The 23970-nt window shown below is 44.8% G+C and overlaps 1 protein-coding gene and 1 long non-coding RNA gene across 2 annotated transcripts; one reads left to right on the top strand and one right to left on the bottom strand.

Moving 5' to 3' along the window:
- Positions 1-8864: 8864 nt before the first annotated feature.
- On the top strand, positions 8865-22311 carry LOC112250059 (solute carrier family 22 member 6-A). Its single transcript, XM_024419899.2, has 10 exons — positions 8865-9541; positions 12252-12355; positions 13077-13231; positions 13393-13561; positions 13995-14118; positions 14659-14765; positions 15477-15688; positions 18242-18350; positions 21001-21213; positions 21433-22311. Exons 1-10 carry the CDS (start codon positions 9140-9142, stop codon positions 21509-21511), a joined length of 1674 nt encoding a protein of 557 aa, XP_024275667.1. The 5' UTR covers positions 8865-9139; the 3' UTR covers positions 21512-22311.
- On the bottom strand, positions 17073-17363 carry LOC121846494. The gene is made up of 3 exons (XR_006083375.1): positions 17337-17363; positions 17185-17245; positions 17073-17090 (listed from the first exon to the last, which is right to left on the bottom strand). It is a non-coding gene; the product is annotated as an uncharacterized LOC121846494 (long non-coding RNA).
- Positions 22312-23970: the final 1659 nt, after the last annotated feature.

Consider the following 23970-nt stretch of genomic DNA (forward strand, 5'->3'; position numbering starts at 1 on the left):
TGTAGTTTATGACAACCAATACACAGCTCCTTTCCCCATCCAGCCCTCCATGGATGGGGCTGCTGCAGCTCACTAGACTGTAAACCATTCTAAATAGACTTTATTTTATTTTTGGGGGTTTAAATACCACGTTGGTGGAATTTCCTTCTTCGTTCCCTCTTCTTACCACAAACCTCTTTATTTACTGCAACAACTAAGAGTGTGGCTTTTTTTCCACCATCTTTTTCCACTATTAAACCTTAAATCACGGGTGTGCTGCAGCAAGTCCCTTTCTCTGGGAACCTAAAGGTGGGGTTTATTTCTGACTCTAAGACCTTTGTAGAGTTCTAGCTCACCTGGAGAACATAATATTCAGGTTCTCTGGCCTGCTTGGCTGAGACTTTGGTGCCGTGTCTGACATTCTAGGAGTATGTGAAGTGTTGTGTTCGGAAGCAGATGGCATTGGCTCCATCTGTATTAAACCTACTCTGGACCACTGCCCAATGCCCACTGCCGACCACCCAACCACTCCAGGTCTGTGACAGATCTGCCAACAGTTATTTACTGGAAAAAGCCATTTGCCATTCACTGGCCCAGCTGTTTGCCACTTTACTAAGGTTTTATTCCTGTCCTACTGATGTCATACCGTTGCCTGCAGTATCCAGCTCACTCAAAGATGAAGTTTCCGTTAATAAATCCCCACTTTCCCCTTGAACAACTGTCAGAGTGTTCTCTGTACTACAGGTAACTATTTTTCCAGTGATCAGAGGTGTTGATGAATGGTGTTCACTTGCCCTCTGAGCACAGAGGTCCAAACAGATGCCAGCTAAATGTAATGACTCTACCTTGCTCTCTGTAACATGAACTAATAGTATTTATGTGAGCATTTCCACTCAAGGTGATAGTATTTTTGTTTTTGTAACTCTCATCATTGATTGAAAGCTTTCCATTTCACATCCATCGCTGTTTCTTCTAGACCATTCATACTGAACAAAAATATAAACACAACATGTAAACATGCAAAGATCGCAAAAATGTTTCATACGCACAAAAAGCTTATTGCTCTCATATTTTGTGCACAAATTTGTTTACATCCCTGTTAGTGAGCATTTCTCCTTTGCCAAGATCATCCATCCACCTGACAGGTGTGGAATATCAATATGCTGATTAAACAGCATGATCATTAACATTATTGGGCGGCAGGGTAGCCTAGTGGTTAGAGTGTTGGACTAGTAACCGAAAGGTTGCAAGTTTGAATCCCCGAGCTGACAAGGTACAAATCTGTCGTTCTGCCCCTGAACAGGCAGTTCACCCACTGTTCCTAGGCCATCATTGAAAATAAGAATTTGTTCTTAACTGACTTGCCTAGTAAAATAAAGGTTAAAAAAAACACAGGCCACTCTAAAATGTGGAGTTTGTGACACAACACAATGCCACAGATATCTCAAGTTTTGAGGGAGCGTGCAATTGTCATGCTTGACTGCAGGAATATACACCAGTTGACAGAGAATGTAATGTTAATTTCTCTACCATAAGCTGCCTCAAATGTCATTTTAGAGAATTTGGCAATACGTCAAACCGGCCTCACAACCACAGACCACGTGTAACCACGTCAGTCCAGGACCTCCACATCCTGCTTCGTCACCTGCAGAATCGTCTGAGACCAGCCACCCTGACAGCTGATGAAACTCTGGGTTTGCACAACCAAAGAATTTCTGCACAAACTGTCAGAAACATTCTCAGGAAAGCTCATCTGGTGCTTGTCATCCTCCCCAGGGTCTGCAGTTCAGTGTCGTAGGGTGGGAAAATGCTCACCTTCAATGGTCACTGGCACGCTGGAGAAATGAGCTCGGGCAGATGCAGATGGCAGACAGCGTGTATGGAGTCGTGTGGGCGAGCGGTTTGCTGATGTCAACGTTGTGAACAGATTGCCACATGCTGGCGGTGGGGTTATGGTATGGGCACACATAAGCTAAGAAAAATTAACACAATTGCATTTTATCAAATCAAACATTATTAGTCACATGCGCCGAATACAAAAGGTGTAGACCTTACAGTGAAATGATTACTTTCAAGCACTTAACCAACAATGCAGTATAAAAAATGTGAATAAGAATAAGAAATAAAAGTAACAAGTATTTAAAGAGCATCAGTAAAATAACAATAGTGAGACTATATAGCAATACAGAGTCAATGTGCAGGGGTACAGGTTAGTCAAGGTAATTGAGGTAATATGTACATGTAGATGCTTAGATAATAACAGGAGTAACAGCAGCGTAAAAGAGGGGGGGGGGGCAATGCGAAAAGTCTGGGTAGTCATTTGATTAGATGTTCAGGAGTCTTATAGCTTGGGGGTAGAAGCTGTTTTAAGAAGCCTCTTGGACCTAGGTTTGGAGCTCCGGTACCGCTTGCCATGCGGTAGCAGAGAGAACAGTTTGTGACTAGGGTGGCTGGAGTCTTTGACAATTTCTAGGGCCTTCCTCTGACACTGCCTGTTATAGAGGTCCTCGATGGCAGGAAGCTTGGCTCCGGTGATCAATCAATCAATCAAATGTTTTTTTACATCAGTCGATGTCACAAAGTGCTTTACAGAAACCCAGCCTAAAACCCAAACAGCAAGCAACGCAGATGTAGAAGCATGGTGGCTAGGAACAACTCCCGAGAAAGGCCAAAACCTAGGAAGAAACCTAGAGAGGAATCAGTCTCTGAGGGGTGGCCAGTCCTCTTCTGGCTGTGCCGGGTGGAGATTATAACCGTGGCCAAGATGTTCAAACGTTCATAGATGACCAGCAGGGTCAGATAATAATAATCACAGTGGTTGTAGAGGGTGCAACAGGTCAGCAACTCAGAAGTAAATGTCAGTTGGCTTTTCATAGCAGATCATTCAGAGTTAGAGACAGCAGGTGCGGTAGAGAGGGAGTCCAAAATAGCAGGTCCGGGACAAGGTAGCACGTCCAGTGAATAGGTCAGGGTTCCATAGCTGCAGGCAGAACAGTTGAAACTGGAGTAGCAGCATGACCAGGTGGACTGGAGACAGCAAGGAGTCATCAGGCCAGGTAGTCCTGAGGCATGGTCCTGAGGCTCAGGTCCTCCGAGAAAAGAGATAGAGCGAGAAAGAGGGAGAGAAGAAGCAAGAGAAAGAGAGAAAGGAGAGAGAGAAAATTAGAGGGAGCATACTCAAATTCACACAGGTCACTGGATAAGACAGGAGAAATAATCCAGATTTAACAGACTGACCCTAACCCCCAACACGAAAACTATTGCAGCATAAATACTGGATGCTGAGACCGGAGGGGTCGGGAGACACTGTGGCCCTGTCCGACGATACCCCTGGACAGGGCCAAACAAGCAGGATATAACCCCACCCACTTTGCCAAAGCACAGCCCCCACACCACTAGAGGGATATCTTCAACCCCCAACTCACTGCCCTGAGACAAGGCTGAGTATAGCCCACGAAGATCTCCCCCACAGCACAAACCCGAGGAGGGTGCCAACACGGACAGGAAGATCACGTCAGTGACTCAACCCACGTACCCTTCTTAGGGACGGCATGGAAGAACACCAGTAAGCCAGTGACTCAGCCCCCGTAATAGGGTTAAAGGCAAAGAATCCCAGTGGAGAGAGGGGAACCAGCCAGGCAGAGACAGTGATGTACTGGGCCGCACGCACTATCCTCTGTAGTGCCTTGCAGTCAGAGGCCAAGCAGTTGCCATAGCAGGCAATGATGCAACCAGTCAGGATGCTCTCAATGGTGCATCTGTAGAACATTTTGAGGATCTGAGGACCCATGTCAAATCTTTTCAGTCTCCTGAGGGGGAATGGGTTTTGTTGTGCCCTCTTCACAACTGTTTTAGTGTGCTTGGACCATGTTTGTTTGTTGGTTCTGGATCAATTACCTTGACCCAGGAGTGGGAAGGTGAACGGAAAGGCTCTGGAGCAACGAACCGCCCTTGCTGTCTCTGCCTGGCCGGTTCCCCTCTTTCCACTGGGATTCTCTGCCTCTAACCCTATTACAGGGGCTGAGTCACTGGCTTACTGGGGCTCTCTCATGCCGTCCCTGGAGGGGGTGCGTCACCTGAGTGGGTTGATTCACTGTTGTGGTCATCCTGTCTGGGTTGGCGCCCCCTTGGGTTGTGCCGTGGCGGAGATCTTTGTGGGCTATACTCAGCCTTGTCTCAGGATGGTAAGTTGGTGGTTGAAGATATCCCTCTAGTGGTGTGGGGGCTGTGCTTTGGCAAAGTGGGTGGGGTTATATCCTTCCTGTTTGGCCCTGTCCGGGGTGTCCTCGGATGGGGCCACAGTGTCTCCTGACCCCTCCTGTCTCAGCCTCCAGTATTTATGCTGCAGTAGTTTATGTGTCGGGGGCTGGGGTCAGTTTGTTATATCTGGAGTACTTTTCCTGTCCTATTCAGTGTCCTGTGTGAATCTAAGTGTGCGTTCTCTAATTCTCTCCTTCTCTCTTTCTTTCTCTCTCTCGGAGGACCTGAGCCCTAGGACCATGCCCCAGGACTACCTGACATGATGACTCCTTGCTGTCCCCAGTCCACCTGGCCATGCTGCTGTTCCAGTTTCAACTGACCTGAGCCCTAGGACCATGCCCCAGGACTACCTGACATGATGACTCCTTGCTGTCCCCAGTCCACCTGGCCATGCTGCTGCTCCAGTTTCAACTTCCACCTGACTGTGCTGCTGCTCCAGTTTCAACTGTTCTGCCTTATTATTATTCGACCATAGTGGTCATTTATGAACATTTGAACATCTTGGCCATGTTCTGTTATAATCTCCACCCGGCACAGCCAGAAGAGGACTGGCCACCCCACATAGCCTGGTTCCTCTCTAGGTTTCTTCCTAGGTTTTGGCCTTTCTAGGGAGTTTTTCCTAGCCACCGTGCTTCTACACCTGCATTGCTTGCTGTTTGGGGTTTTAGGCTGGGTTTCTGTACAGCACTTTGAGATATCAGCTGATGTACGAAGGGCTATATAAATAAATTTAATTTGATGATGTGGACACCAAGGAACTTGAAGCTCTCAACCTGATCCGTCAATGAGAATGTAGGCATGCTTGGTCCTCCTTTTCATGTAGTCCACAATCATCTACTTTATCTTGATCACATTGAGGGAGAGGTTGTTGTTGTGGCACCACACAGCCAGGTCACTGACCTCCTGCCTACAGACTGTCTCGTTGTTGTCCAGGCCTACCACTGTTGTGTCATCTGCAAACTTATTTTACGAGGTAAGTAGACTGAGAACACATTCTCATTTACAGCAACGACCTGGGGAATAGTTACAGGGGAAAGTAAACTGGGGATTATTAGGTGACCGTGATGGTTTGAGGGCCAGATTGGGAATTTAGCCAGAACACCGGAGTTAACAACCCTACACTTACAATAAGTGCCTTGGGATTTTTAATGACCTCAGAGAGTCAGGACACCTGTTTAACGTCCCATCCGAAAGACAGCACCCTACACAGTGTCCCCAATCACCGCACTGGGGTATTGGGACATGTTGTTTTAGACCAGAGGAAAGAGTGCCTCCTACTGGCCCTCCAACACCACTTCCAGCAGCATCTGGTCTCCCATCCAGGGACTGACCAGGACCAACCCTGCTTAGCTTCAGAAGCAAGCCAGCAGTAGTATGCAGGGTGGTATGCTGCTGGCTAATGATGGTGTTGGAGTTGTGCCTGGCCATGGGGTCATGAGTGAATAGGGAGTACAGGACGGGACTGAGCACGGACCCCTGAGGGGCCCCTGTGTTGAAGATCAGTGTGTTGCACGCACCCCTTAGGGGCCCCTGTGTCCGTCTGGCCCTGCCGTCTTGTGAATGTTTACCTGTTTAAAGGACATACTCACATTGACTATGGAGAGCGTGATCACACAGTCATCCAAAACAGCTGGTGCTCTAATGCATGTTTCAGGGTTATGTGCCTCGAAGCAAGCGTAGAAGTAGTATAGCTCATCTGGTAGGCTCGAGTCACTAGGCAGCCCTCGGCTGTGCTTCCCTTTGTAGTCTGTAATGGTTTGCAAGCCCTGCCACATCCGACGAGCGTCGGAGCCGGTGTAGTACAATTCGATCTTAGTCCTGTATTAACGCTTGGCCTGTTTGGTGGTTCGTCGGAGGGCATAGCGGGATTTCTTATGATCTTCCGGGTTACAGTCCCGCTCCTTGAAAGCAGCAGCTCTAGCATTTAGCTCAGTGCGGATGTTGCCTGTAATCCATGGCGTCTGGTTGCCAATGACAGATGTGGTGTACTCCTCAATGCCACCCCGGAACATATTCCAGTCTGTGCTAGCAAAACAGTCCTTTAGCTTAGCATCTGCTTCATCTGACCACTTTTTTATTGATCGTGTCACTGGTGCTTCCTGCTTTAGGAGGGTAGATTTGCCAAATGGAGGGTGAGGGAGATGCGTCTCTGTGTGTGGAGTAAAGGTGGTCACGCCGCTAGTAATTTTTATCCCTCTGGTTGCACATTTAACATGCTGATAGAAGTTTCGTAAAACAGATTTAAGTTTCCCTGCATTAACGTCCCCGGTCACTAGGAGCGCCGCCTCTGGATGAGCGTTTTCCTGGTTGCTTATGGCGGAATACAGCTCATTGAGTGCGGTCTTAATGCCAGCATCGGTCTGTGGTGGTATGTAGACAGCTATGAAAAATACAGATGCAAACTCTCTAGGTAGATAGTGTGGTCAACAGCTTATCATGAGATACTCTACCTCAGGCAAGCAAAACCTTGAGACTTCCTTAGATATCGTGCAACAGCTGTTGTTTACATATATGCATAGTCCGCCACCGCTTGTCTTACCACGACGCCAGTTCGCTGTCCAGAAGTTATATTCGGTCATAAGAGACGGTATCAGCAGCGTTATGTACAAAAGAAGTAAAAAATGTAGTTACAAATAACGTTAAAAAAAACTAACATAAAAACACAATCTGTTAGGAGGAAGTAAAACATCCACCATCTCTCTGGCACCATCTGATGAATTCAATGGTAATTTGAAAGCACAGAGACACCACAACGAGATCCTGAGGCCCATTGTCGTGCCATTCATCCGACACCATCACCTCATGTTTCAGCATGATAATGAACGGTCCCACGTCACAAGAATCTGTACACAGTTCCTGAAAGCTGAAAATGTCCCAGTTCTTCCATGGCATGCATACTCACCAGACATGCCACCCATTGAGCACTGGATTGACGTGTATAACAGCATGTTCTTGTTCCCGCCAACATCCAGCAACTTCGCACAGCCATTGAAGAGGAGTCGAACAACATTCCACAGACCACAATCAACAGCCTGATCAACTCTATGCGAAGACGGTGTTGCGCTGCATGTGGCAAATGGTGGTCACACCAGATACTAACTAGTTTTCTGATCCACACCCCAACCTTTTTTAAAGATATCTGTGACCAACAGATGCATATCTGTATTCCCTGTCATGTGAAATCCATAGATTAGGGCCTAATGAATGTATTTAAATTGACTGATTTTCTTTTATGAACTGTAACTCAGTAAAATCTTAGAAATTGCTGCATGTTTGGGTAAATGCTATTGTTCAGTATTTTGCTATCCTTGTCATTGATTGACTTCTTATTTGGTTGTGGTCATCTTTATGAAGACAGCATTTGCCTTTTATGGCACTCCACATCCGTATCACTGAGAAACAATTGGATTCCTGTTCTCCTCTCCAGATAAAGAAGCAATGCACCTTATGTTGCCTATTCACTACAACACAGCCATTTACAGGAACTAATGCATACCCACTAGGCACACACTGGTTGAATCAATGTTGTTTCAACATCGTTTCAATGAAATTGAAAAGATCTGATGTGATTTATCAAAAGACCATTTAGTGGAAAAAATGTCATGATTTAGTCTCTCTGTCTAAATGCAGCTTATGTCACTTTAGACACAGGAAAACTTCACATGCTGAGTTTCACATGTGAGTCTGAGGATTATGATAATGATAGTCAGTTGCAGCCATTCAAACATCCGACTTTAATGTCCTTTCCTAGGTGCAATGTTGTCATTCATTCATTTAATGTTGTCATTTAGGAGAGGTCATATACTGTAGATGTTTGCATTTGTGTTTTGTGTATTGTCCTTGCATAGTACGCAAACCCGGAACTGGAGTCCCACACCTCTCAAAAGAATGCAGAACGTCAGCCCCTCTCTGGTTACCCCTGGGTGTTCTGTTCCATTTTGATGAATGGTTGTGATTTGGGATGTCCTCTGAGAGCAATGGGCTGCAGCTCACTAAGAGAAAAGAGCGCTCGCCGTATTCAAACATGGGAATCCACAACAGGGGAAAGGATAAAATGATAAGACCGAGGAACGGGAGCCAGGGTGATGGATAATTATGGAGTTGCCAGAATGCAGCTCTTTTATTGGTGTCAGGGGGACAAACCTTAATCCCTTCTTCCCATGGCATTAATCTGTTGCTTTTGTCTGACCAGTTTAGCCAGCTCTCCACTGTAGGCATCTCTATGTAACATGAATCATTGGATACCAGATGGAATCTGCATTTCTTTAGAACTGTATTAGTTTTCCACTGATATTGTTTTGCAACTGTAGTGTCCCAGGAGGCAGTCAAGTGGATTTATAGCTTTCATCGTTGTTGCAACAACACACATACACACCTGTACACACACACAAATATGACTTATTCCACCATTTCTGACTCTCACCATGCAAAAAAGCAGAAATATGGGGAGTAAAGGATATACAGTATAGAGAGATTTTAACAAATGCAGTCACTCAGCCAGCACGAAGAGCAGTTCCTCCCTCTGAGCTGAGACTCCACCCTCAGGATCTAGGGCCCTCCCTCCCCGTACAGAATGGTTATATTACCCTGCAAATGCAGTGCTTCAAGTTCACAACACTGCAGACAGCGGCAGCAGCCTGCCTGCGCTCAGGGTTCACTACACCATAGACAGGTGTGACTTCATCTGAATGAGGACTGAATGAGAATAACACAAACCAGCCTGTGTAGTTTAACCTGAGCTCTGTGAGGTGTCAGCTGCCTCTCAGCCGTCTGTCCACTCCACTTTCAATCCATTCAGAAGTTTAAAATCTTTGTTGGCAAGTTGAGAGAGCACTGTTCTGTTAGACCTCTTGTATCTGTGATGATACATTAGGCTAGCGTCTGCATTGAAATAGCAGCTATGGAAAGAAGCATGAATTTTGACGAGATTCTTTCTCATATCGGTGGCTTTGGCAAGTTCCAGAAGATCTTGTATGTGTGGATTTGCCTCCCCCAGGTCCTGCTGGCGTTCCACATGCTGATATCGGTCTTCACGGGGGCCGTCCCCCCTCATCTCTGTCGCTCCAACAACACCACCTGGGCCTTGCCCGCCAGCTCAGACGCATTCAACTTCAGCCTGGTTACGGGCCCAGACGATGACCCTGACCTGTCCTGCTCTGCCCCTGGGGGGGTCCCTAGCACCCCGCTAGCCCAGTTGAATCACAGCACCGCCCTGGCCCTTAGCGATGACCACATCACCGGGGTTTGTCAAGGGGGATGGGAATACAGCAAAGAGACCTTCCACAGCACCGTGGCAACCGAGGTGAGTAAGTGGTGGTGCAGTAAAACAGGGCAACCTCTCTGTCTGTCTCTCTGTCAGTCTCTCTGTCAGTCTGTCTGTCAGTCTGTCTGTCTGTCTCTGTCTCTCTGTCAGTCTCTCTGTCAGTCTGTCTGTCTGTCTCTGTCTGTCTGTCTCTCTGTCTCTCTGTCTCTCTGTCAGTCTATCTGTCTCTGTCTGTCTGTCTCTCTGTCAGCCAATCAATCAGTCAGTCTGTCTCTCTGTCTGTCTCTCTGTCTGTCGGGTTCAAACATGATCATTACACTCTGTCCCACATTCTCAGATGAATTCACATGAAGCCTCTGCCGTTTGTTATGTCGAACTCTGTGTGACCACAAACAAGACAACTCAGCAGCACTGAAACTTCAGGACAGGGGTGTGTCACCGTGTGTTGTATTCTTTCTGGAACTACAGGGGTGTGTCACCGTGTGTTGTGTTCTTTCTGGAACTACAGGGGTGTGTCACCGTGTGTTGTATTCTTTCTGGAACTACAGGGGTGTGTCACCGTGTGTTGTATTCTTTCTGGAACTACAGGGGTGTGTCACCGTGTGTTGTATTCTTTCTGGAACTACAGGGGTGTGTCACCGTGTGTTGTATTCTTTCTGGAACTACAGGGGTGTGTCACCGTGTGTTGTATTCTTTCTGGAACTACAGGGGTGTGTCACCGTGTGTTGTATTCTTTCTGGAACTACAGGGGTGTGTCACCGTGTGTTGTATTCTTTCTGGAACTACAGGGGTGTGTCACCGTGTGTTGTATTCTTTCTGGAACTACAGGGGTGTGTCACCGTGTGTCACCGTGTGTGTATGTGTCACCGTGTGTTGTTCTTTCTGGAACTACAGGGGTGTTCTGGAACTACAGGGGTGTGTCACCGTGTGTTGTATTCTTTCTGGAACTACAGGGGTGTGTCACCGTGTGTCACCGTGTGTTCTTTCTGGAACTACAGGGGTGTGTCAACCGTGTGTTGTATTCTTTCTGGAACTACAGGGGTGTGTCACCGTGTGTTGTATTCTTTCTGGAACTACAGGGGTGTGTCACCGTGTGTTGTATTCTTTCTGGAACTACAGGGGTGTGTCACCGTGTGTTGTATTCTTTCTGGAACTACAGGGGTGTGTCACCGTGTGTTGTATTCTTTCTGGAACTACAGGGGTGTGTCACCGTGTGTTGTATTCTTTCTGGAACTACAGGGGTGTGTCACCGTGTGTTGTATTCTTTCTGGAACTACAGGGGTGTGTCACCGTGTGTTGTATTCTTTCTGGAACTACAGGGGTGTGTCACCGTGTGTTGTATTCTTTCTGGAACTACAGGGGTGTGTCACCGTGTGTTGTATTCTTTCTGGAACTACAGGGGTGTGTCACCGTGTGTTGTATTCTTTCTGGAACTACAGGGGTGTGTCACCGTGTGTTGTATTCTTTCTGGAACTACAGGGGTGTGTCACCGTGTGTTGTATTCTTTCTGGAACTACAGGGGTGTGTCAACCGTGTGTTGTATTCTTTCTGGAACTACAGGGGTGTGTCACCGTGTGTTGTATTCTTTCTGGAACTACAGGGGTGTGTCACCGTGTGTTGTATTCTTTCTGGAACTACAGGGGTGTGTCACCGTGTGTTGTATTCTTTCTGGAACTACAGGGGTGTGTCACCGTGTGTTGTATTCTTTCTGGAACTACAGGGGTGTGTCACCGTGTGTTGTATTCTTTCTGGAACTACAGGGGTGTGTCACCGTGTGTTGTATTCTTTCTGGAACTACAGGGGTGTGTCACCGTGTGTTGTATTCTTTCTGGAACTATGTTTAACTCAGTGATTTTACTGTCTGTCTGTCTGTCTGTCTGTCTGTCTGTCTGTCTGTCTGTCTGTCTGTCTCTCTGTCTGTCTGTCTGTCTCTGTCAGTCTCTCTCTCTGTCTGTTTGTCTGTCTGTCGGGTTCAAACATGATCATTACCCTCTGTCCCACATTGTCAGATGAATTCACATGAAGCCTCTGCAGTTTGTTTTGTCGAACAAATTTTTCCCTAGGAGCATGTTTCACTACTATGTAACAGTGTAGTGTTGCCACGTGACAGACCCTCACACAGCGACAGTAGCCATAGTGGAATGGTCCCAGCCAGCAGAACCTGTTATGATTTATAAACACTGGGATCAGACCTTCACTGTGAGGCCCACTGTTGGAGGCTGTCTGTATGATCTATAATAACTCAGATTTTTTGTCACATTCCACCCTGATTGATGTCAGTGCCCTGAAGGATGTTTAGATGGAATCTGTTGAATGGCAAGGTGCTCACAGGCTTCTATTAGAATCTGTTGAATGGCAAGGTGCTCACAGGCTTCTATTGGAATCTGTTGAATGGCAAGGTGCTCACAGGCTACTACTGGAATCTGTTGAATGGCACGGTGCTCACAGGCTTCTATTGGAATCTGTTGAGAAGCAAGGTGCTCACAGGCTTCTATTGCTCAGGGGCAAAGGAGTAGGACACCACAGTCAAAATACAGTTACCGTGTTGTGCGAGTGTGAACCTTCACAGTGTAATAGGCTAGGTATAGTCAATCAAGGACAAAAGCCTGGTAAAAAAGGATATAGTATCATTTGAAATCTGAAATGTTATACCTAGTACATGGTTTATAAAGAATGTAGGTGAAAATACAGATGGGCTTGTTAATATGATGTAGCATTTCATCTCATTTGAACCCTCTGTCCTTGACAGTGGGATCTGGTGTGTGATAATGCCAATCTGAACAACATTGGTTCCTCAATCTACATGTTTGGTCTTCTGGTCGGCGCCGTGCTGTTTGGTTCCTTAGCTGATAAGTAAGTGTAAAACAACCATGCGTCTTCCACCAGTGATACTTATGTATTTTTAATGTAATTTATAATTAGCTTGGCTCAGATAAATTGAAGAGCCTGAGGATCCATGGAACATCTATTGTAGGTAGGTCACAAACTTAATAAAAGGTAATGCTAAACAAATATAAAGAGAGAGGTCAGTCACAGTTTAGGTGAAGTAAAACTAAAATTGAGCTCAATGAACACTTTGCAGCTTTTATTTCTATGTACATTTGCGAGTATATTTTATTTGTGTATCTAGGATTATTCATAGAAAGTACACAGACAAAATGTCTGTACAGACTATTTCAGTACTAGCTGTCTCCTTCATTGATATTTATAGGCGGCAGTGATTTCATTTGAAATGCACTCTTGTTGGCCAAAGTCAAAGGTCAAAAGCATTTGAAGCATTTAACGCGGGGTATTTTAAAGAGTGCATCTAATTTGCAGCACCCCCCGCTCCCTAACAGTCCCACTCCCTAACACTCCCCCCAGCTCCCTAACAGTCCCACTCCCTAACACTCCCCCCACTCCCTAACAGTCCCACTCCCTAACACTCCCCCCCGCTCCCTAACAGTCTAATTCATTCTCAACACACTTAGTGTGAATTCTGTAATGAATGTATTGTAATGTTCTTAAAATTGTATAACTGCCTTAATTTTGCCGGACCCCAGGAAGAGTAGCTGCTACCTCTTTCTTGTTTCAGGTTTGGACGCAGGAACATCATCCTGGTTGGTTTGACTATCCAGTCAACCTTTGGGGTTGGTGCTGCTTTTGCCCCAAATTTCTACATTTATGTCTTTCTGCGCTTTGTGGTTGGAACAACTATTTCAGCTGTCATCATGAACGCATTTGTTTTAGGTTAGTCTCTCTCTCGCTCGCTCCCTCTCACTCTCTCTCTCAAACACACCACACACATACACACACACGAAACATTAATAACACTTTGACTTGTGATCTAAGAAAAAATTCAGATGATAAGGTGTTTTCTACTCTCTATACTGTTCTGTTGTTGCCCCCAGGCACAGAGTGGACAGGATCAAAGCACCGGATGCTAGCTGGGATCATCACAGACTACTTCTTTGGGTTCGGCTACATCACCCTGGCAGGCCTGGCCTACCTCATCAGAGACTGGCGTAAGCTCCAACTGGCCATCTCAGCACCAGGCTTCCTCTTCATCTTCTACATCTGGTGAGTCACTGGCCAGCTGCAGCACGCCTGTAGCCTTAAATACACACGGAATATCACTCACTTTCAATATCTTCCATGAAGGGAAAAGATCATTCAGTTTAGATTCCAGGCTAGCAAGACAACTCACTGAAGGGGAAATTCAAGAGAATGTAGAGGAACTCTCTTTTTTCATCAATAATCAAAACCAGATGGGTCATTGAATGCCATTTGGGAATACCTAAAGTATATCTAAATTGCAAAATTGTGTGCATAGTACCAAATTATTTTATTTTCTTTTTCTAATATTTTAGCAGTAGTATTGGCCTATATCCTGCCTCATGACTAAATGTATCTTCATGTTATTATCTCTTGTTCCCATGGTGCCAAACTTATGCGGAGAGTCATATGTAGTTGTTTATGCTTGTGGGTCAACACCTCTCCTCTACATTCTTAGGGTCCTACCCAAGTCGGCTCGGTGGCTAATGGCCAACCAGAGGAACGAGGAGGCCATGGATCTGATCAGGAAAGCTGCTCTGATGAACGGCAAACCCCTGCAGGAGGACATAGAGATATATCAGGTGTGGTTACGCATGTGCACACACACACACACACACACACACACACACACACATATATACAGTAACTGGACTCAGGAGGACATAGAGATACATCAGGTGTGGTTACGCATGTGCACACACACACACACACACATATATACAGTAACTGGACTCAGGAGGACATTGAGGATCAGGTGGGTTTTTTGTTGTTGTGAAGCTAGTACAGTATCATTAACCTTGTCCCAAGGCTAATTGCTATAGAGAGAAATAGCCGGCTGGTGGACGAGATTAAGCTATCATTGATCATTATGAAATTCCAACAGCCTTGATTAAAGCACTTGCCAAACAACGTTTCTATGTACAGGCAATGTTGAGCGCAATACCGCCAAAACCTGAGCATATTAAAGTGCTTTGCATGCTGTCCTCTATGCTGTGTAGGCATGCGGGACATGCAAATTATATGAGTTGCATTGGTGTGCTTTTTGCATTGATGAGGTCATTCCTTTTCTGAGAAGCATCAGGTGAAATGCTCAGGGCTCATCTACTCTTGTTATTTTTTAGGGGTACAACGATATGGTGAAGATGGAGGAGAGGAAAAAGGACACAGTCATTGACCTGGTCCGTACGCCAAAAATGAGGAGGAATTCATGTATCATGTTTTACCTGTGGTGAGTGTCATTCCCAGTATTCCGTGTGATGTTCGCAGTAGAACTTTGTCAGGACACATCCTGTTGTGGGGCAAACAAGAATTAATCAAATCTACTGTATCAACTACTGTTTCATTGAGATTTCTGTTTCTGCCAAAAATTCATAACGTTCATGTATCATTCACAGTAATGATTCTTTATTAACTATTTTCATTATGGGTTGATTCCCTTGATGTGGTACGCCAATGTAGTTCTCAGAACTGTTTACTGCACAGGCTTCTTAAGGCCTCCTCAGGTCACTATGCTTGCTGTGTAAGCCATTTGAATTGCAGTGTATCACTCACTGAGGCAACACTGAAAGATTATTATTTGAATGGGAATACTTTACGTAGCTTCCCAGGCACTGAGAAGTGAGTGTTAATGTAGAAAACATTGTCAATAGATATCACTACTGTAAAATGTTGCACTATATTCCGTGTCAAATACAGTTTACAAGAGGTATATACTGTAATATTAGTCTGTTAGAAAGTACCTTGATTTTGATTCAATTATCCAGTAGGTGGCTAGAGAGACATTTCTGCTTCCCAGACATCTTTCCACTTTGCATGATAGGCTTATGTCAAACCAGCAGAAGAAAGGAGTCCTTGTTTCACTGCAGTGACAGCGATGTTATTAATCTTTCCCTTTCCTCACCAGTGTTTCCTCCACCATTCCATCTCTGTGTCTGTCCAGGTTTGTCAACGTGCTGGTCTACTATGGCCTGTCCCTGAACATCTCTGACTTTGGGATGAACATCTACCTGACCCAGCTGATCTTTGGCCTGGTGGAGATGCCCGCCAGGACCATCACCCTCTTTACCCTGAACCGCTCCAGGAGGATATCCCAGCTAGCCTTCCTCGCTGTGGGAGGCCTGGCCTGCCTGCTAACCATCTTCATTCCTGATGGTATGGACCATTCCATAGAAAACTCTGCTGTGTGTCAATACGGCTTTAAGACGTTTAAACACATCCTGATCTACATGACGAGTTACAGTATCCTCCTGGCCCTGAAAAGACTTCAGTTGACTTGAATTAAGTTGTTTACCAGTGTAATTAAACCATGGCAGTCCTTGAATGATGTCATAGTTGTGTAGTTTTATAGCCTTGTTTATAAGTACTTAGCTAGTAGTCAATGGAAAGTCTTTGTGGCTTGAAACTTGGCTTATGTTCGAAACTGAAAAACTTATGCAAGCCACATTTAAATGTTATATAACTAGCTCCTTTTGTAATAACCAGAGTTTGTTACTGACTTAACCTCCTGGGTGTAGAGTTGTTATTAACTCCCACCGGGGCCCTCATGGAAGTCATGTCAGCCGTACACTTGAAGACACTACCTTAGGTGGTTACGGTCTCCAGTAGGATCTACACTACCTTAGGAGGTTACGGTCTCCAGTAGGATCTACACTACCTTAGGTGGTTACGGTCTCCAGTAGGATCTACACTACCTTAGGTGGTTACGGTCTCCAGTAGGATCTACACTACCTTAGGAGGTTACGGTCTCCAGTAGGATCTACACTACCTTAGGAGGTTACGGTCTCCAGTAGGATCTACACTACCTTAGGTTATGGTCTCAGTAGGATCTACACTAGGTGGTTACCTTAGGATCTACACTACCTTAGGTTACGGTCTCCAGTAGGATCTACACTACCTTAGGTGGTTACGGTCTCCAGTAGGATCTACACTACCTTAGGAGGTTACGGTCTCCAGGGATCTACACTACCTTAGGAGGTTACGGTCTCCAGTAGGATCTACACTACCTTAGGTTACTCTCAGTAGGATCTACACTACCTTAGGAGGTTACAGTCTCCAGGGATCTACACTAGTAGGATCTACACTACCTTAGGTGGTTACGGTCTCCAGTAGGATCTACACTACCTTAGGTGGTTACGGTCTCCAGTAGGATCTACACTACCTTAGGTGGTTACGGTCTCCAGTAGGATTACACTACCTTAGGAGGTTACTCTCAGTAGGATCTACACTACCTTAGGTGGTTACGGTCTCCAGTAGGATCTACACTACCTTAGGTGGTTACGGTCTCCAGTAGGATCTACACTACCTTAGGTGGTTACGGTCTCCAGTAGGATCTACACTACCTTAGGTGGTTACGGTCTCCAGTAGGATCTACACTACCTTAGGTGGTTACGGTCTCCAGTAGGATCTACACTACCTTAGGTGGTTACGGTCTCCAGTAGGATCTACACTACCTTAGGTGGTTACGGTCTCCAGTCTCTCAGTAGGATCTACACTACCTTAGGAGGTTACACTACCTTAGGTCTCCAGTAGGATCTACACTACCTTAGGTGGTTACCTCCAGTAGGATCTACACTACCTTAGGTTTACGGTCTCCAGTAGGATCTACACTACCTTAGGTCTCCAGTAGGATCTACACTACCTTAGGTTACGGTCTCCAGTAGGATCTACACTACCTTAGGTGGTTACGGTCTCCAGTAGGATCTACACTACCTTAGGTGGTTCTACACTACCTTAGGTGGTTACTCTCAGTAGGATCTACACTACCTTAGGTGGTTACGGTCTCCAGTAGGATCTACACTACCTTAGGTGGTTACGGTCTCCAGTAGGATCTACACTACCTTAGGTACGGTCTCCAGTAGGATCTACACTACCTTAGGTGGTTACGGTCTCCAGTAGGATCTACACTACCTTAGGTGGTTACGGTCTCCAGTAGGATCTACACTACCTTAGGTGGTTACGGTCTCCAGTAGGATCTACACTACCTTAGGTGGTTACGGTCTCCAGTAGGATCTACACTACCTTAGGTGGTTACGGTCTCCAGTAGGATCTACACTACCTTAGGTGGTTACGGTCTCCAGTAGGATCTACACTACCTTAGGTGGTTACGTTAGGTGGTTATCTCTCCAGGTAGGAGGATCTACACTACCTTAGGTGGTTACAGTCTCCAGTAGGATCTACACTACCTTAGGTGGTTACGGTCTCCAGTAGGATCTACACTACCTTAGGAGGTTACGGTCTCCAGTAGGATCTACACTACCTTAGGTGGTTACGTTCTCCAGTATGATCTACACTACCTTAGGAGGTTACAGTCTCCAGTAGGATCTACACTACCTTAGGTGGTTACGGTCTCCATTAGGATCTACACTACCTTAGGTGGTTACGGTCTCCAGTAGGATCTACACTACCTTAGGTGGTTACGGAATCCAATAGGATCTACACTACCTTAGGAGGTTACAGTATCCAGTAGGATCTACACTACCTTAGGTGGTTACGGTCTCCAGTAGGAATGCTGGAGAGTGATTCACAGTAATGTAACCTGGAGCTTCAGATGCTATACACAAATAGCCTAGCTATTTACCTGTTTAATCTCTCCCCATCACTTCCCCCCTGTTTAATCTCTAACCCCATCATTTTTCTCCCCCATTCACCCCATCACTTATTCCCCCCCCACACACACACCCCCAACACACACACACATATACACAGATCTCTCCATTATTAGAACTGTCCTGGCTATGGTGGGGAAGTTTGGGATCACCGCCTCCTTATCCATCGTCTACGTCTACTCAGCAGAGGTCTTCCCTACTGTCATAAGGTGAGCGTCTGACTCAAATGGCACCCTATTCCCTATATAGTGCACTAGTTTTAACAAGAGCCCTATGGGCCCTAAAAAAAGTATTCATTTACATAGGTAATGGGGTGCCATTTGGGACACACATTTGGAGTGTTCTGCTGACTAATGTGGACTGCTGATGTCTGGGCTGTTTTCCATCAGGATCATTCAGGAATAGAGCATTAGATCACAACATGAGTCTAACCATCCTTGGAGTTAATCCTCTAACTGACTCTGTCAATATCTCTGTGACCTTAATTTTGTTGTTGAGGGCTGAGAAGGTATGTCATAAGAACGATAACACGCCATTGTTTCATACAGTGAGCGTGTAGAAGGGGCTCCTGGGTAGTCTAGAAGACTCCAAGAGGCAAGTCGCATTCAGATTCTCCTCCTCACAGGCCATGTTCAGAGGGCCATGGATTTACTCTGTGCGTCTGGGTCAAAAGATCACTGCGGAGTTGCCAGGGCTCATCGGGAAGTATCTGTGTTAGTCCTTTGTTCAGCATGGTTGGCTAGACTTGCAGCTAGTTAGCCAAGTTAGCTAAAGCCTTGCAGCGATAGCCTAACCAAATCTTGAGAGTTAGAGACTGACGGGTAGAAAATGAATTTGGTCGGTACTCAACACTATCGACAGGAGCTGAAATACTATGTTCTGCAGTGTTAACTTCATGGTTCGCCTGAAAACAGTTCAGTAGCAAAAACAGAAATCCAGTCGCGCTGAGGAGAGCTTTAGTGAACACAGTCACTTCCACAAGGAAGAGAGGCAAGAATGACTAACTTGGCAGGCAAGTGGCTCATTTTATAAAGGAGAGAGGCTCACCTCATTCACCATTCGACGTGTCTCTCGAACAGACACTGTGTGATTGGTTTCTTCGAGCTTGTGGACATGGCCAGGTGTATCCATAGTGAGACATCAAAACAAGTATTTGAAATAGAACTGTTTCCACTTCAGTCAGCAAAAAGTATTGATATATTAAGCTAAGTTTTGTAATACTTCTTCATTGCATTTTACATGGATAAGTAAATGTTGCGTGTGATCTTTTTCATGTGGACACATCTTTTACCAACCAATGCCAATAACGTGTTTCCTCATTGCAATAGTCGACACTGACTCAATGGGTGTATAAAGGTCTGTTAATTCTTAACCCTAACTTTTGAACTTCTGATAAGGGCTGAAACAACTGTTGCATGAAGTCACAAGAGTATTCTGAATGGCTGCTCAGTTAAATTACCTGTCCTGATTTGTCATAGACTCGTGCTAAAAAACTTTAATGAGCAAGCCTTCCTTCATTACCTGGTCTCTGTAAATTGGTATAATATCAGCAATATTATCTGCATTTTCTTTTTTTATATTTTCAGTGGTATTGTTAACAAGCACGCCCTCATAAAGAAAATATGCATTAAAAACAGGTTCAGCCCCTGGTTCGACCGTGATCTGGTAGAGTTACTCCATCTCAAGAATACCATTTGGCAAAAGGCTCGGCACACAAATATTTAGACTGACTGGCTGTCGTTGGCAAATGAGAAATAAGTGCACGCAGGCTATCCGGAAGGCCAAAGTTAGTTACTTTAATGAGCAGTTCTCTGTGGGTCTAACCTCAAGAACCTCTAACCTCAGCATCCTGGAGTCACCTCTTCACTGTATACGTTGAGACTGGTGTTTTGCGGGTGCTATTTAATGAAGCTGCCAGTTTAGGACTTGTGAGGCATATGTTCCTCAAACTACACACTCTAATGTACTTGTCCTCTTGCTCAGTTGTGCACCGGGTCCTCCCACTCCTCTTCTATTCTGGTTAGCGCCAGTTTGCGCTGTTCTGTGAAGGGAGTAGTACACAGTGTTGTACGAGATCTTCCGTTTCTTGGCAATTTCTCGCATGGAATAGCCTTCCTTTCTCAGAACAAGAACAGACTGACGAGTTTCAGAAAAATGTTATTTGTTTCTGGCCATTTTGAGCCTGTAATCGAACCAACAAATGCTGATGCTCCAGATACTCAACTAGTCTAAAGAAGGCCAGTTGTATTGCTTCTTTAATCAGCACAACAGTTTTTAGCTGTGCTAACATAATTGCGAAAGGGTTTTCTAATGATCAATTAGCCTTTTAAAATCATAAACTTGAATTAGCTAACACAACGTGCCATTGGAACACAGGAGTGATGGTTGCTGATAATGGGCCTCTGTACGCCTACTGTATGTAGATATTCCATAACAAATCTGCCATTTCCAGCTACAATAGTAATTTACAACATTAACTATGTCTACATTGTATTTCTGATCAATTTTATGTTATTTTAATGGACAAAAAATGTGCTTTTCTTTAAAAAACAAGGACATTTCTATCCAAACTTTTGAACGGTAGTGTATATCTCACTTTCAGGAAGTGTCCTGCCCGGTGTCTAACCATTCAAACTATTCATAACATTTCAATCAGATTCTGATGTTTCCCATGATTTGCCTAGTGTACATTTCTCTGACCCAAACAACCACAATAAGAAGAGAGGCAGCAGACTAGCTGAGCAGCTGTTGTTAATTGTTTGGAGATGTGGCGGAACGGGTTTAATGCACATTCTTAATTACAGTGCTGCGACAATGTGGAGTTATTTTGGCTGAACACGTCTCCTCTGTGCTCCACAGGCAGAGTGGAATTGGTATGAGCTCCATGTGTGCCAGGGCAGGGGGAGTCCTGGCTCCCATCATCTACCTGCTGAGGGGTGTCAGTAAGAATGCTCCCATGGTGCTGTTTGGCCTGTGTACTCTGCTAGGTGCAGCCCTCACCCTGCTACTGCCTGAGACAGCCCACCAGCCCCTGGCTGACACCATTGAGGATGTGGAGGGATCCAGCATCAGGTCTGAATCCCATCTCTATCCATTGAAGGGGAAAACAGTGAGAAGATTCTATTACATAGTATTTCATTTGAAACCAGGAGTGAACATCTTAGCTTGGGTTAACAGCCATTTCAACCTTTCTGATTGTACTATAACTGTTATTACAGTGCTGAACTGGGGTTACCTGTAGGTTCATGTAATGTTAATAGTAATCCAAGGATATCCGCTTGTCTCGTCTAGTGAGGAATCAGAGGAAGGGAACATGAAGCCAGCCCTCTATGAGGAATGTCCAACAAGGAACCCAGACATCATCATCTGAAGAACCAGGAGTGGGACAAGGCACCAGTCCACTGATACTTTGAGACCTGTGGTCGTGTCATCTGGAGAACTTCTAATACCATTCCTCCAAGGAACTCAACTGTGCGTTGTAAGATATCTGCTAAGAGTGTTTGAACAAATGTGTAGCTTGTAAAGCTATTTCCTATTTTGTACATAAGACATTGATGTCACTGAACTGACATTTTATACCGTTTTATTTTATATTTAAACATTTTTCTTTTGTTTTGAAAAGATGTACTATATATTGATGTTTTATAGTGACTATCAGTTCACATTTAGATTGATGATGAAGTACATTAGTAACAGTTTATTTATGCATCAAATATCCATTTATCAGATTCTGTAAATACTGTCAAGGACACACCATTGTTTGGTGCCAACAGCCTTGTGCTCTTTTTATCCACATTTCTTTGATGGTGCATCCCTCTTCCTGGACTGGAACTCACTCCCATCCTGTCCCTGTCTGTTATCTAGTAGGTCTTCCTGAATGTCTGTCTTGTCTGACTAGGCACCACTACAGTGCTGTTCATACCTAACAGGTTCACCTTAAGATGTTAGCTCAGTTTCAGCCAACGAATGGCGTCATCATGCATTGTGATTTTGTATAAAGTGACCACACTGTGAACGAGCATAGATGACAACTTATGCAAACTATCACACGTATGCAAGATGAATAGCTAAATATTTTTTTCTATTTGAAGATAGAATTTTGTTTACTTGATGGATTCTGTATTAGACATTCCTAACTCTAAATTTAGAAGTGAATGTGTTTGAAGTTGATGTTGGTCTGTGATCATGATGAGTTTTTTAAAAGTGTGCACTCTCTTGAACAGCAGGCTATAGGACAACTGCTCCACATAATGCTTGTTAGAAAATCATGCTGAAATACTAGCCATCTGCTGGTCCCCATGTAACGGAGCCCATGTAACGGAGCCCATGTAACGGAGCCCATGTAACGGAGCCCATGTAACGGAGTTAAGAACATACCGTTCACTCCACAGCAAACTTGAAATGTCAAGGATGGGAGCTATAGAAGAAGATCATTTTCGGTGGAACGTTGTCAAGGAGGATGGTGACGTGTGTTGCGAAGCAGAGGATCACTGGTTCAAGTCCAGTATGGGGCAGTCAGACACTGGAGGAAGCTAAGCTGTTAGAAGCACACTGACCCCCGAGAACAGGCAGTGTCAGCTCAAAGATGACCCAGTTAAAGGTCTCTATAGGGTCAGCAGATGAGCTGTGGTATCTGTAATCAGCCCTTACACAAGACAGAGATGCCCTTATTCAAGACAAGGATGCCCTTATACAAGACAAAGATGGATGGACTGAATCAAAAACAGTTATGACAGTGTTACTCCAAGTTAGGAAGCCCTCTCTTCAAACATGAAGTTTACATTCTACATTACATTATTAACATTTCAGCTGAAGGCTTTCATTCTGTGTGCTTACAGTCAGTATATAAAGTACATTATAAACTGGGTGGTTCGAGCCCTGAATGGTGATTGTCTGACAGCCGTGGTATATTAGACCTTATACCACGGGTATGACAAAACATTTTTACTGCTCTAATTACGTTGGTAAACAGTTTATACTAGCAATAAGGTACCTTGGGGGTTTGTGATATATGGCCAATATATCACGACTAAGGGCTGTATCCAGGCACTCCTCGTTGCATCGTGCTTATGAACAGCCCTTAGTTGTGAAATATTGGCCATATACCACACCCCCTCGTGCCTTATTGCTGAATTGAACCACAGCAGTAACACCAGAGAGACTGATCCGAGTTTGAGATCTTTCACATCGGGTGGAGAAGAATAGAAGACTGTTGTGATGACATGCTCTCTCTGTGGTACTTTGGGTGGATCTTATTATTTTTATGGCAGTGGATGATTTGACAGGCATCAATTGTTCCCCTGTCATTGTAAGGCTTAGGAGAGCAAAGCCGCACATTCTTGTTTGGGATGAAACACAGGGTTTGCCTTACAGTCATGTAACCAAACGACTGTAATAGGCCTATATGTTTAGTAACAGTAGTCAACAGGAGTCCGATGTGTTGTGTTAGTGATCACTGCCACTCTCTGGATGAAAGTGGTACTTGCTTCTTGTCTGACATCAGCTGCTGTATATACGGTAAGTACTGTAATGGGGCACAAGCATGATGACCACAGAGATTGTGTTACAACATATGCATTTCCTGATTCTGTAGAATCAGTACTTTTATACAAATGTATTACAAAAGCTGCTGTATATACGATAAGTACTGTAATGGGGCACAAGCATGATGACCACAGAGATTGTGTTACAACATATGCATTTCCTGATTCTGTAGAATCAGTACTTTTATACAAATGTATTACAAATTTACAAAATCAAAGTAAAATTGGGAAGTTATCCATGATGTGATAAAAAAATATATATATACTAACACATTTCATTTGTACA

The sequence above is a fragment of the Oncorhynchus tshawytscha genome, linkage group LG05 (assembly GCF_018296145.1).
Source record: "Oncorhynchus tshawytscha isolate Ot180627B linkage group LG05, Otsh_v2.0, whole genome shotgun sequence".
In the NCBI taxonomy this organism is placed as follows: domain Eukaryota; kingdom Metazoa; phylum Chordata; class Actinopteri; order Salmoniformes; family Salmonidae; genus Oncorhynchus; species Oncorhynchus tshawytscha.

Excerpts from the sequence above, each read along its gene's own strand:
- LOC112250059 (XM_024419899.2), top strand. The coding sequence starts at position 9,140 with ATGGAAAGAAGCATGAATTTTGACGAGATTCTTTCTCATATCGGTGGC. Across the intron at positions 12,356-13,076 it reads TTTGGTTCCTTAGCTGATAA|GTTTGGACGCAGGAACATCA; the intron begins GTAAGTGTAAAA and ends TTCTTGTTTCAG. Across the intron at positions 14,119-14,658 it reads AGGACATAGAGATATATCAG|GGGTACAACGATATGGTGAA; the intron begins GTGTGGTTACGC and ends GTTATTTTTTAG.